This window comes from Papio anubis, chromosome 4 (genome assembly GCF_008728515.1).
Source record: "Papio anubis isolate 15944 chromosome 4, Panubis1.0, whole genome shotgun sequence".
NCBI classification, from domain to species: Eukaryota; Metazoa; Chordata; class Mammalia; order Primates; family Cercopithecidae; genus Papio; species Papio anubis.
The window spans coordinates 57109230-57123325 of NC_044979.1; the positions used below are offsets into that span (position 1 = coordinate 57109230).

Genomic DNA, 14096 nt, shown 5'->3' on the forward strand with positions numbered 1-14096 from the left:
GGCTCTGTGGGTAATCACTATCCAACTCTGCCTCAGAGTAAACCTATAGCACAAGACCCAGTTGTTACAATAGGTTGGCAAGATCTTGAACCCAGGACATCAGGTTCACAGCTGCTCTGACACCTGTATCCTGGAGCCCAGTGCTGCTGCAGCTGCATATTGATCATGTCAGACCCAACAGCAAGAGGGATTCATTCAGCTAAGTCTGCCCATTGTGGAGAAAACATGATCAGGACAGTCTCAAAACTCTTGCCACCAAGAACCCTGGCAATCTATGCTACCACTGCTGCTACCACAAACTCCTATAGCCTAGGCTGCTGAGACGTCATCTCAAATGTTGATTGCAGCTGAAGAATCTGTACAAAGACTATACCACTGAATATACTTGGAACTAGCCACTACATCTTTTTCAGCTGGCATACTAAGACTCATTTGGAGGTGAAAATATGACCCTACCAAAGGAACACAATAACTCTCTGCAACCTCCAAAAAAGGGAAATTTATAAATTGTCTGAAAAGGAATTAAAAATAATGGTCTTTAATAAACTCAGTGTAATACAAGAGAATACAGATAGACAGTTGAAAAAAAATCAGAGAAACAGTTCATGATCTCAAAGAGAAATTTAACAAAGAGATGGATATCTAAAAAAGAACCAATAGAAATCTTGGAGCTGAAGAATTTAATGAATGAAATGATAAACATACTATATAGATCTTCAGCAGCAGACTAGATCAAGCAGAAGAAAGAATCTCTGAACTTGAAGATAGGTCTTTTGAAATTACCCAATAAGAGGGGAAAACAACAAAAACGAAACCCCAAAACAATAAAAAAGTGAAAACAGCCTATGGGAGTTCTGGGATACCATTAAATGAGAAAACATTTGCATTATGAGAGTTTCAGAAAAAGAAGAGACAAAGATAGGAACAGAAAGCTTACCTGTAATTATAAAATAATAGGTGAAAACTTCCCAAGTCTTGGAAGAGATACGAACATCCAGATTCATGAAGCTAACAGGTTCCCAAACAGACTCAACCTAGAGAGATCCTCACTGAGGCAAAGTGCAATTAAATGGTCAAAAGTCAAAAACAAAGTAAGAATTTAAAAAGCAGCAATGAGAAAAATGTCAAGTCATATATAAGGGAACTACCATTAGGCTGCAAACAGATGTCTCAGCAGAAACCCCAGAGGCCAAGAAAGAAGGGGATGATATTGAAAGTGCTGAAAGTCTTTCCTGAGCAAGCAAAAGTTGAGGGAAGTCATTCCCCTACATCTTCCTTACATCAAATGCTTAAGGGAGTTCTTCAAGTAGAAATGAAAACATATGAAAGTACAACATTCACTGATAAGGGCAAATATATCAAATCCAGAGTAATTCAATAATGTTATGTTGCTCTGTAAATTATACACATCTCTACTGTGAACCATTAACAAAACATCAGTCATAAGTCCTTATCTATCAATAAATACTTTGAATGTAAATGGATTGAAATCTCCAATCAAAAGACAGGTTTGCTGAATAGTTTAAAAAACAAGATCCAGTGATATGCTTCTTACAAAAGCCTCACATTAACCTTAAGGACACACAGAGGCTGAAAATAAAGTGATGGAAGAAGATATTCTAGGCAAACAGTAACCAAAAGAGTAGGAGTGGCTGTACTTACATCAGATAAAAGAGACGCATTGGGGAAAGCACAGCTTGATAAATGGTGCTGAGAAAATTGGAAATAAAACTAGACTTCTATCTCTACAAAAATCAAATAAAAATGCATTAAAAACTTAAATGTAAGATCCAAAACTATGAAAGTATTATAGGAAAACTGTGGGGAGGTTCTTCATGATATTGGCTTAGACAGTGTTTTTTGGATATGTCTCAAAAAAGTAGGCAAATAAGATTACATCCAATTAAAAAGATTCCATACTGAAAAAGAACAATCAACAGAGTGAGGAGACAACCAACAAAATACAAGAAAATATTTGCAAACTATTAATCTGACAAGAAGTTAATATCCAAAATATACAAGGAACTTAAACAGCTTAACAGCTAAAAAAAAAAAAAAATAAAATAAAAGAAGTGCGAAAGACCTGAATAGACATTTCTGAAAAGACATATGAATGGCTAACAGTTATATGAAAAACTGCTCTCCATCACTAATTACCAGGGAAATACAAATAGAAACCACAGTGTGATATCACCTCAATCTGTTAAGATAGCTATTAGCAAAAAGACAAAAGATAGCAAGTGTTGGTGAGGATGTGGAGAAAAGGGAACCCTTGCACACTGTTGATGGCAATGTACATTAGTATAGCCATTATAGAAAACAGTATGGAGGTTTCTTAAAATATTAAAAATAGAACTACTGCATGATCAGTAATTCTACGGGGTATATATCTGAAGAAAATATAACGAATGTCACAGAGTTATCTTCACTTCTATATTTACTGAAGCACTACATATTTGCAATAGCCAAGATATGGAACCAACCCAAGTGTCCATCAATGGATGAATAGTTAAATAAAATGTGGCAAATCTACACAATGAAATACTACTCAGCCATAAAAGAGAATGAAATCCTGTCATTTGCAACAACATGAATAAACCTGGAGGATGTTACATTAAGTATGCCAGGTCCAGAAAGACAAATACTGAATGATCTCACTTATATACAGAATATAAAAAAGTTCATCTCATAAAAGTAGAGAATAGAATAGTGGATAGCAGTGGCTGAGGAGGGTAGTGGGAAGGAGGGGTTGGGGGAGGTTGTGCAAAGGACACAAAGTTACTGTTAGGAGAAAATAGTTCCTGTGTTCTATTGCACATTAGGTTGACTATAGTCACCAATAATGTATATTTCAAAGTAGATAGAGGATTTTGAATGTTTTCACCACAAAGAAATAAATGTTTGAGATGATGGATTTACTTACCCTGATTTGATGATTATACAGCATATACATGTGTTGAAACATCATATACCCCATAAATATGTACAATTATTAAGTGTCAATTAAAAATAGATTAAAAAGATACATCATTTTTCTAATAGAAAAAACCTGAAAGCAACAACAATATCCATTAGCATTAGTGGGAATCTGATTATGTTTTACAAACAAGATGTATTTCTGAACTAATATATAAAACCCTCCAAAAGAATATTAAAGTAAGGCACTAGGGCATATACAACTGTAATATACTTAACAGGATGAAAATAATACAAAACATGTTCTCTTTAACAATGAAATTATTAGAAATCAACAATAGAAAAAGATTTGGGAAATTCCAAACGTTGGAAGAATCAACACTTTTCTAAGTAACCTATAGGTCAAAAAAGAAATTACAAGGGAAATAAAATATCTTGGACTGAGTGAAAAAGGAAAACACAACATAGTAAAATTTATGGAATTTAGCTAAAGAAGTAGTTGGAGTGAAATTTATAGCTGTAAGTGATTTTGTCAGAAAGAAATGGAATCATTAATCCTCTAAGCTTCTGCCTCAAGAAGACAGAAAAGGAAAAGTAAATCAAACAAGAAGTAAGTTGGAGAGAAAAAACTATAACTACCAGAGTGGAAAATGTTCAAATGGAAAACAGAAAATCAGCAATTTCAAAAGTTGGTTCTTAAAAAGGAATTACATAAAATTTTATTAAAAACTTTATGCTAATTCAACAACTTAGATGAATTGTAAAAATTTCTAGAAGTACATAAATTACCAAAACTGATTTAAGAAGAAAACATTAAATCAGGAAAAGAAGTGGAATTAACAATAAAAATCTTCCTACAAATAAAAGCTCAGACCAGATGACTTCCCTGGTGAATTCTATCAGACTTCTAAGGAAGAAATAATATCAACCCTACACAAACTCTTTCAAAAAATAGAGGGAGAGGGAACACTTTCCTACTCATTTTATGAAGCTGCTATTATCCTGACACCAAAGCCAGAGAAATACATCATATGAAAAGAAAACAGAAAAATCTTCCCCGAAACAGGTTAAAAAAATCCTTAACAAAATATGAGCAAATGAAATTCAGCAACATACACAAAGTTATATACCATGATCAAGTAGGGTTGTTATTCCAGGAATGTTAAATTAGTTCAATATCTAAATATCATGTTATATAATATACCATATTTAAAAAGCACAAAAACTACAGGATCATCCCAATAACTGCAGCAAAAATATTCGATAAAAACCAAGACCCACTGATTATTTAAATTTCCAGCAAACTAAGAACAGAAGACAACTTTCTCTACCTGATGAAGGGCATATAAAAATCCTGCCCTAAAATCAGATGTAATGATGCAAGACTAACATTTTCTTTCTAAAATTGGTGACAAGGTAAGGATATCTGCTCACCTCTCTTGTACTCAATATCATTCTGGGAAGTTCAAGCAAGTGTAATAATGCAAGGAAAATAAGTCAAAGGCATACAAATTGGAAAGGAAGAAGTGAAACTGTCTTTATTACCAGATGGTATAATAACTACATAGAAAATATGGAGTCTACAAAAAAACCTCCAGACTTAAAAAGTCAGTTTAATAAAATTGCAGTGTACAAAATCAAAAATGAAAAACAAATGCATTTCTATATATTAGCAATAAACAACCTGAAAAGACATAAAACAATTCCATTGACAATAACATCAACAAGAATAAAATAGCTAGAAATAAAATGAACAAAAGTACAAGATCTGTACATTGAAAACTACAAACTATTGCTGAGAGAAATTAAAGATCCAAATAAGTGAAGAGATACACTACCTATGAATTAAAAGGTTCAGTGTTGGCAATTTTCCACAAATAGTTCTAAAGATTCAATGTAACACCCAAATCTCAGCAGGCCAAATAATTAAAAAGGCAATCCTAGGCCAGGCACAGTGACTCATTCCTGTAATCCCAGCTCTTTGGGAGGTAGAGGCAGGAGGATTGCTTGAGCCCAGGAGCTCTAGACACCCCTGGGAAACACAGTGAGATTTCATCACTAAAAGAACATTTAAAAAGCCAGGTACAGTGGCATGTGCCTGTAGTCCTACCTACTGGAAAGGCTGAGGTGAAGGATCACTTGAGCCCAGGATTTTGAGGCAGCAGTGAGCTATGATTGCACCACTGTACTGTAGCTTAGACAACAGAGTGAGACCCTGTCTCTTAAAAACAAAAACAAAAATGAAAAAACAATCCAATACTAGAATGTCTATGGAAATGCCAAGGACCTAGAGTAGCCAAATTATTCTGAAAAAGGAGAAAAAGTTGGAGGACTAACACCTCTGGTTTTAAGACTTAATAGAAAGCTAAAGTAACATAGAGAGCATGGTATTAGCACAAGAATAGACAAACAGATCAATGGAATGGAATAGGGCATCTAGAAATAAACCTCCACATTTATGTTCATTTTTGACAAAAGTGTCAAGGGAATTCAATGAAAAATAGCTTTTTCAACAAATGGTGCTAGAGTGATTGTTGGATATACATAAGCAAAAAAAAAAAAAAAAAAAAAAAATGAAGTTAGGCCCTTAATTGACAGTATACACAAAAATTATCTTAAAATTGTTTATAGACCTAAATAAATGAGCTAAAGGTTTACAATTTTTAGAAGAAAACACAAAAAATCTTGGGTCAGGAGATTTCTTAGATATAACACCAAAAGAAGGATCCATACAAGAAAAAAAATACTTGGGCCAGGCACGGTGGCTCACGCCTGTAATCCCAGCACTTTAAGAGGCCGAGGCAGGTGGATCACGAGGTAGGTCAGGATATTGAGACCATCCCGGCCAACATGGTGAAACCCTGTCTCTACCAAAAATACAAAAAAGTAGCCAGGCATGGTGGCATGCACCTGTAATTCCAGCTACTCGCGAGGCTGAGGCAGAAGAGTCACTTGAACTCAGGAGGCAGAGCTTGCAGTGAGCCAAGATCACACCACTGCACTCCAGCCTGGGCAACAGAGCAAGACTCTGTCTCAAAAAAAAGAAAAAAAAATTGATAAATTGGATTTTAACAGAAACACTTGTGTGCCTCAAAGGCACCACTAAGAAAGTGAAAAGACAAGCCATAGACAGAAAATACCTGCAAATCACATAGCTTATAAAGGAAGAACTTTTATAACTTAATAAAACTTAAAAGGACAGCACAATATAGGCAAATTATTTGAATAGACATGCTACTGAAGATATATGAATGCTAATAAACACATGAAAACATGGCAAACATGTAAAAGGATTAGAGAAATGTAAATTAAAACCACATAAAGATGTCACTACATGCTCATTAGAATAACAATAAAAAAGACTGATTATATCAAATGTGGGCAACAATGGGCAGCAATTGGAAATTTGTACAACAGCTGTTTTGGAAAATGTTCTATTTCTTAACAATTTAAATATATATTCTTCTTACAGTTGAGCAATACCACTCCTAGGTATCTACCCAAGAAAATGAAAACATAAGCACACACAAACACGTGTATCCAAATGTTCATAACAACATGATTCATAAACGTCAAAACCCGAAAACAACTCAAATGTCCATACACTAATGAATGGACATGAAAATGGAGTGGATCTGTACAATGGAATACTAAGCAGCCATAAAAGAAACAAACCACTTAAACCTGCACCGACACAGGGAACTCTCACCAGCATTAAGCTAAGCAAAATATTACATACTGTATGATTCCATTTATGAAAACTTATAGAAAGACAAAACTATTCAGAAAGCATATTAGTGGTTACCTGGGGTTTGAGGGAACTCTGGATGATGGATGTTCTAAGGATTATGATGATTGTTGCACAACTATATCATTTTAGCAACTTACTGAGCATACACTTACACTGGTGAGTGTTGTGTGGCATGTAAATTATACCACATGGTGTATGTAAAACAAATACCAAATAACCAAGGTATTTTAAAGTAACACACATGTATCCCATCTACATTAAACTTACTATATATATTCACACATGTGCTAGCAGACCATAAACTTTCTGTGACTACATACAATATATTTGCCTCAGGGAGAAAGGACTGAAAGTCTGGGATAGGACAGAAAATTACTTTCATTTTATACTTGTTGACATTATTTGCTTTAAAAAAGTGAAACCATGTACATTATTACTTTATAAACTAAAAACTCTAGTAAATAATTAAAAACAGCCGACCACCCATAGTCCTGATATAAGGACCCAGGCCTGCAACTCAGCTCTTGAGTCTGCTTATCTCAATGAGGTCATAGGCACTTCTGAGTAGCCCATAATAAGATAAAGTGAATTTCGCCACCTAAGCATGGTGCTAGTTCCTATTAATTTCAGAGAGATGAGTGCAAATTGTGGGAATCAGGGTAAACTCAAGAGGTTTTCAACTAGAAGTACTTTAAGCATCACAGCATACTGCATTTTGCTATGCTAGGCAAAAAACAAAAAGCAAGTCCCTCATCCTCAAACACAACCCAAATGCAAAGACCACTTTGATTACTTGTGGAGTAAATGGGGGGTAAAGGAAAAGTGAGAATAGGGTAGCCTAGCTGATAGCAGGCATACAATACATGTTTTCAGAAAAGGACAAATTACCATAATGTAAATTAGGGATTTCAAAGTACCTTTTTTTCTGCTATGTCATGCTTTTAGAAGAAGCTGTATATAAAAAATGTGTCCAAATTTGTTTCTATGAATCATACAGTAGATACTGCACAGTGATTTTGTGATACCCTTTAATATCAAGAACTTGTTCCAAATATTTGATTTTCAATTGGACACTATGAAGATATGACTGTTTAATTAGGAATGTTTAATCTTAAGCAATGCAAGAAATTAAAATACCCTGCCAACATTTAATTATCAGAATTCAACTGCTATTTTGTAACAATGCCTTGAGAAGGTCACATTTAAGATTATTTTGCTATCATATGAATTTCCCTTTTAGTACAGGAACCTAAGACTTTATAGAGTGCAGCTCACAAATGCCTGGTGTTTGCTGTCCGTTTCCAGACAAGGAATCAACAATGTAATACTTCCTTGAAGGAAAAACACCTGCAGAGAGGGCCAAATAAATCATAAAAGGTGCTACTTTCTTTCAGCTTTGAGTGCCTTCACTTGCTTTTCAAACTGACAGTTTCAGGCTGTTTTGAGTGCTTTGAATAGGCAACCACATGTTGGTCACATGTGTGTCCTTCATGCATGAGTTCCTCATTGTCCTGTTCCTTTTGACCCATCCATGCTGAAGCTTCGGTATTAATTTAGACTCGCCAGACATTTAGTGAGCAGATGTTGGGCTACAACACTACCATTGGGTTAGGTAGTAGTATTATCCCATTGCAACAGATGACACGGCTGAGGCTCATTGACTTTCAGTGTCCTAAGTCCACAAATTGGCAAATAGGAAAACCAGGGCTTAGCCTGATCCTTTTCCTTTACACTCTTTCTTCGAGATAGTATTCTCTTTATCTATGGCCCCTTCCCTCCCTTTTCTGTCCAGGTTCACTGGTCATCCAGAACAAAGCAGAAGAGATGTGGAGAAGGGGCCCTGTGCTTTACCCCATTCCCTTCCCCACAGAGAAGGTAGAGGGGAAGAAACATTCAGGGCTCAGAGCTTCTACCACACTTGGCCCTGTTCCTATTTCCATACTTTGCCCACGACACTCAGCCCAGAACTTCAGCCCTCACCCTGTTCTGTAACTTTCTTCTTAGATCATGGGAGGTACTATGGGTAATTGTTTCTAGAGCAGTCCCTGCAGTAGCAGAAGTGTCCTAAACAACATCATTCCAAACTTTCAAAAGATTTTTCGACAGCAGCACAGCTCTCAGAGCTCTCACAGTTCATGGTCCTTCTGAGTATTGTCAAGACTGTGCTTGGGCTTGGGAGGGGTTGAACCAGCTTCCACCTGCTAGCCTGGAAACCTAAGCATGATTCAAAGTATTGCTTCCATCGGAAAAGCAGGTTTCTTAATTAAATCAATGGGAAACCAGTTTGAGTTCTCCACGACTGATACATGAATGAACTTTTGAAACAGAATACATTCATACTTGGGGATTTAATCTTTACCCTCCAACTTTCTATCAATATGTTTGTAAGACTGAAAGAACTATTATTGTGTTTAATACAAAATAGAAAAAGACATATTCTCAGAATTCAAAAACACAGCTTCCTTTAATTCGTATTTTTCTCTCTTACTCTTTAAGCTTTATTTTTTAAAGTATAATTTCATTCAACTCCAAGGAAATCTCCATTTTAACAATATTATTAAAGGATCCTACTATTTTACCCATATATTTTATTGCTGAGCCAGTGTTTGCCTTACCTCCTCGATGGATAATCAAAGACGTTTCGCTTCCAATGGGACAGTCCTTAAGTATATCCACTACTTCTGTATGGCTCAGGTTCTGTACATTCTGCTGGTTGATCTCAACAATGAGGTCACCTTCACACAGGCCAGGGCATCCCTGAATGTCAAGTATTTGTTTCACTCGCTGTCCTGTAGGACTGTCGGCAATAGTGAAGCCAAAGCCCTGGGCACCTTTCACAATGGTTAAGGTCATAAGTTCAGCTTGGGTGGCCCCAGATGAAGCCATAGACACATTGTCATCATGGACGGGCGGTGGATATGTGCCATCTAGCTGACCATCAGCTGGAATGGAGTGCAAAGAATGAGGCGGCCGATCTGTTATATCTGGAACTGACTGTGAGGTCCGAGAAATGTATTCCAAATATGTTTCATAGTTGTGTCTTCCATTGACCATCACTGGAGGTGGCCTCTCCATTATTGCAAGGGGTGGCACCATGCTGTTAGCAGGGTCTTCAGGATCAAAGGGCAAAGGGTAGCCACGACACAACACCAGGTTGACACTCTGACCAATAGGAACAGACTGGAAAAGTTTGACAACATCTGCATGAGTGTGTCCAAGGACACAAACTTCATTAATATAGACAATGACATCACCTGTAAGAAAAAAGAGATTGACAACATGAGGTAAGTTCAATTAACATCGACATAGAGAAATGGAATTATTTATGAGACTAGTGAGAGGTGCTGTTTCTCAGTAAGCAGTGAGAAAATCAATTAGAATATACTTAAAATCACTGTAGGTGACTCAAGGTTACAACAGGACTGCCAACAAATATAATGATCAAATGCTGAAAAAAAGCTACTTGGTTATTCTTGAAGTTCAGAAACAACTTCATATTCAGAAAGAAAGGCTCTGAGAGAAAAGGTTAGAAGAATTTGTACCTTGAAGAAGCACATTCTCTATGCTTCTTTTTCATCTTATTTTCCATCTTCGGTGTAATTCAGTTAATAGAATTTTCAAACTATTGAGAAGTAGTGGTCATGAGTTTTAGATGAAAAAGAAAGCCCTACCATTTTTTTGTATAGGTTTAATAAGTCAATTGCCTTTTTTCTCTTTTATGGAAGAGAAAGAATTTACCCATTTATTAATTTTTTTCCATCTATAGCAGGTAATTACAAAGCTTCCATGTATATGCAAGCAAAGGTCAAGAGTGCAGGTTTTGGGATTGGGGAGCTGGGTTGACATCTTGGCTCAACTATTTAACAGATACGCAATATTGACCAAGTTACCTGCTTTGAGCCACAGTTCTTCATTTGTAAAGTTGGCAGAATGAAATGACATAATGTAGGAAAAGTACTTGGCATAGTGTGTGACACACAGTGCTCAATAAACGTAGACTATTATTAATATGATTGTTGTTAAAATAGGATGGAAGAGATTTGAGACCCTTGGTTTCAAACAGAAAGCTGCCATAGTTCATCCTCTGATCTTAGATAAACTAATATTTCTGTGGATCATTTTCAATAAAGGCACTTGTCCTTTCTCCCCAGTGAACTATCACAGATTTTCAGAGGTCTACTGGTTAGAGGCTAACTTTAGATTAGAAATGCCCTGAATGCAAATTATTCATTATAAAACATGTTCAGAGAAATAATTTTTTCCTGCTTAAAATGCAGAAAATCATGGCTGTTTGAGATAAATGTTTTAAAAAATTTTCAATTATGTATGAATAACAATTTTATTTTTGGAGAACTATTTTATCATGGATTGTTATTTTTATCTTCACAAACCATAATACTTGAAAATTGAACTTGCAAATTGAGATTGTGCCTGACTATGCTGAGGAGTATATTAGGGATGAAAAGACATGTTTTCACAGATTGTCAAATAAACAACTCAGAACACATCAGTTTATCAGAATAATTCTGGAATGGGAGGTGCAAATGGCTAGGGATTTCATTCTAAGACATCCTTGCCCAGCAAGCTTGCAAACATCAAAAATGAAAAACAGAGTTGAACTTTTAGAGTTGACTACTTTTCTGGTCTTTTGTAGGTGTATAACATAAAATGAATAAAACAATTAACAGCATTGTCTTAATTAACAGTCCCTCTTCCCAAATTGACAGAAAGGTCAAGCAGACATTTTCAGGGATCCAGATTAGGTCTGCCTCTAGAAAATGTCACAACCTATGTGATTGGTCAGATGAAACTTCACTTTTCCATAATGTCTATCAGGGAGGGTACTGGTGTGGAGGCTGGAACGTGGGTCCATGGCTCAGAACTGAATTGGAGTGGACATTCCCTCACTGCTCTTATAATTCCTCATCAGCCTGTGGCAGCTGGGGATGCTTTGGGCATCGTTTTTAATTGATTCTGTTCATCTCAGTATCCCAGAGAAGTGTCTAATTCAGATAGACTATTTTTTTCTCCTCCTGTTTCTTTTAGTTTTAATGTTATATTATTTTCCACATTTAAAAGGTTGAAAGAACAACAAATACTTGTATACTAACATCCAACTTAATGACTGGAACATTGCTTGTTTTAGTTGAATCTCCCGTGGCTAGCACCTCTCCCCCAACTTGCTTTCCTTTACAGCCCTTTCCAAGGTAACCAATGTCCTACTTGAGGTTTGTTATTTACATATACTTTATAGTTTATATCATATCTAGGTGTCCATAAAAATAATATCTCTAAATAGTATCTAATCCCTAAATAATAATCCCTGGAAAGTATTTTTACATATTTTAAGCCTTTTGTAAATGGTATATATTTTAATATTCTATAACTTTTCTTAAAATATGTTTGTGATATTTATTTTGATACTTGTGCCTCTAGTTCATTAGTTTTCATCATAATATAGTATTTATTGATGGCTATATTACTACTTAATAACATTCATCCATTCTTTTGTTAGTGGACACTGGAGTTATGACAAATTTGTGGCTATTGAAAATAACTCTGCCATGAACCCTGTGCTGGCACAGACCATGTGCATCTTCAACTTTTTTAGATAATGGCAAACAGCCGACAAAAGAGGTCATATCAATTGACACTCCCATCGGTAGTGTGTTGAAATTTTCATTGCTTTACATCTGACATAGTACTTGGTATTCTCATACTTAATTTTTACTAATCTAATGGATGTGATCATAGTTTTGATTTGCATTTCCCAGATTGCCAGTGAGGGTGAGCATCTTTTCATGTTTATTGGCCTTTTGGATTTTCTCTTAGGTATGCCTCGTTTCCTCAATCTTCCTATTCAGTGAGTTTTTTTTTTTTTTTTAAACTCATTGACTATTTTTGATGTCTACTTTCATTCTTGATCCAACATTCTCCTTAGGTTTAGGAGGCTGTAAGGTATAGTAGAGATCACATGGGATATGAGGTCGAAAGACTTTGGTCTGAGTTCTAGTTTCATCACTTACTAGCTGTATAACTTTCCCAAACTGGCTTCAATCCTCTGTGACTCCGATTCTTTAGAAGTAATGATGAGCAATAGTAACAGCAGCTTATTGTTCTATGGGAAACAACGAATGAGATCATACAGGTGAAACGGTTTCTAAGCTATAAATTATTATGCAACAGATGATTGCTATTTCAGTAATTACTATTTGTCCTTCCTTACGTTCTTCCATAAAATCAGGACAGTCCTACCAAGATATTCCCACAACAGTTACAGTCAAAGATGATTGTGGAAATGATGGGTTTCTGAATGGCCAAGTAAAAGTGAGAAAGGGAACAAATGCCACTTCCTCTAATGCTCTCCCAAACCTTAATCATTGTTAACAGACTCCTTAGTCCCCAAGCGTGCTCTCTCCTTCCCTCTGCTCTGCCAGAATTTCATAGGAAAAAAGAACTAAGGGTCATGTTGAAAGCTCTCAAGGTTCCCTGCCAGGTCTAAAGAGTAGTTGTTTGAATTATAGTGATTAATGTTATCTATTTTTGAGTTTTAATGTGATCTTGCTATTTAGAAACAGAGTGAGAACTATTTGTGTTTCTTAGACTGCCTTTTACAATTTATGGGTATTTTCCACTCACAGCAATTTTTCAAGTCATCAGGCAAGTGAGAAAGAACCCTGCAACAATATCTTTATGAAGATAGAAGATTTCTGAATGCAAAAGATGAGTGACCAGTTATCACAGGACAAAACTATATAACAACTTGACAGTACTCAACTGCCCACTTTAAAAAAAATACATAGATGTCTAGATAATAAGTCATGGCCAAAACTCTTGTAGATGGGGATGTCAGCAAACATTTGCTTGTTCAGATAGAATTCATTGGGTAGAATATTTATAGACTGTGCTGTATAAATGTCATTTACATGTCGTGAAATAAAAATATAAGACACCTGGTATATGTCATCTGACAGTGCCATGCCAAGTCCTCAGACAGATTGGGTTTAAGAGCATAGAAAGGGACGTCATCAGGAAGACTGGCTCTGGCCCTAACCTGTTGGCCTACTTGAGAGGGAGAATTGGAAGAGACACTTGATCTCCCCATCTCTCAATTTCTTCTTTTATAAAATGAGAATAAAAATATCTCCTCCGTTTCCTCTTTTGCAGAGCTACTGTGAAAATGAGATCATCCTTGTGAAAATACTTATAATTTTATAAAATTTTTCTGCATTAAAAATAAGATACATTTCTTTTGAAAGCTAAGCATATATTTTCATTACTATATTGCTGGAAAGTTTACTTTGTTTCCTAAATGGTCATTCACTTCAGGCCATATTTAGGTTAGTTTTAGGCCTGTTGGTCAGATTGAGTGTGAGTGATGAGTTAGGTGTCCCACAGGTCTGGTCTCAAACAACCTAAATGCCATTTA

At 35.8% G+C, this 14096-nt stretch overlaps 1 protein-coding gene across 10 annotated transcripts in view; it reads right to left on the reverse strand.

Annotated features, from left to right (window-relative positions):
• Positions 1–14096, reverse strand: part of LOC101024293 (membrane-associated guanylate kinase, WW and PDZ domain-containing protein 2) — a 1445327-nt gene that overhangs the window by 208950 nt on the left and 1222281 nt on the right. For all 10 annotated transcript variants that reach the window (XM_031665959.1, XM_031665957.1, XM_031665955.1 and 7 more), the window contains one exon: positions 9283–9921. In XM_031665959.1, the coding sequence (XP_031521819.1) occupies positions 9283–9921 (639 nt within the window). The remainder of the gene's footprint in view (positions 1–9282; positions 9922–14096) is intronic.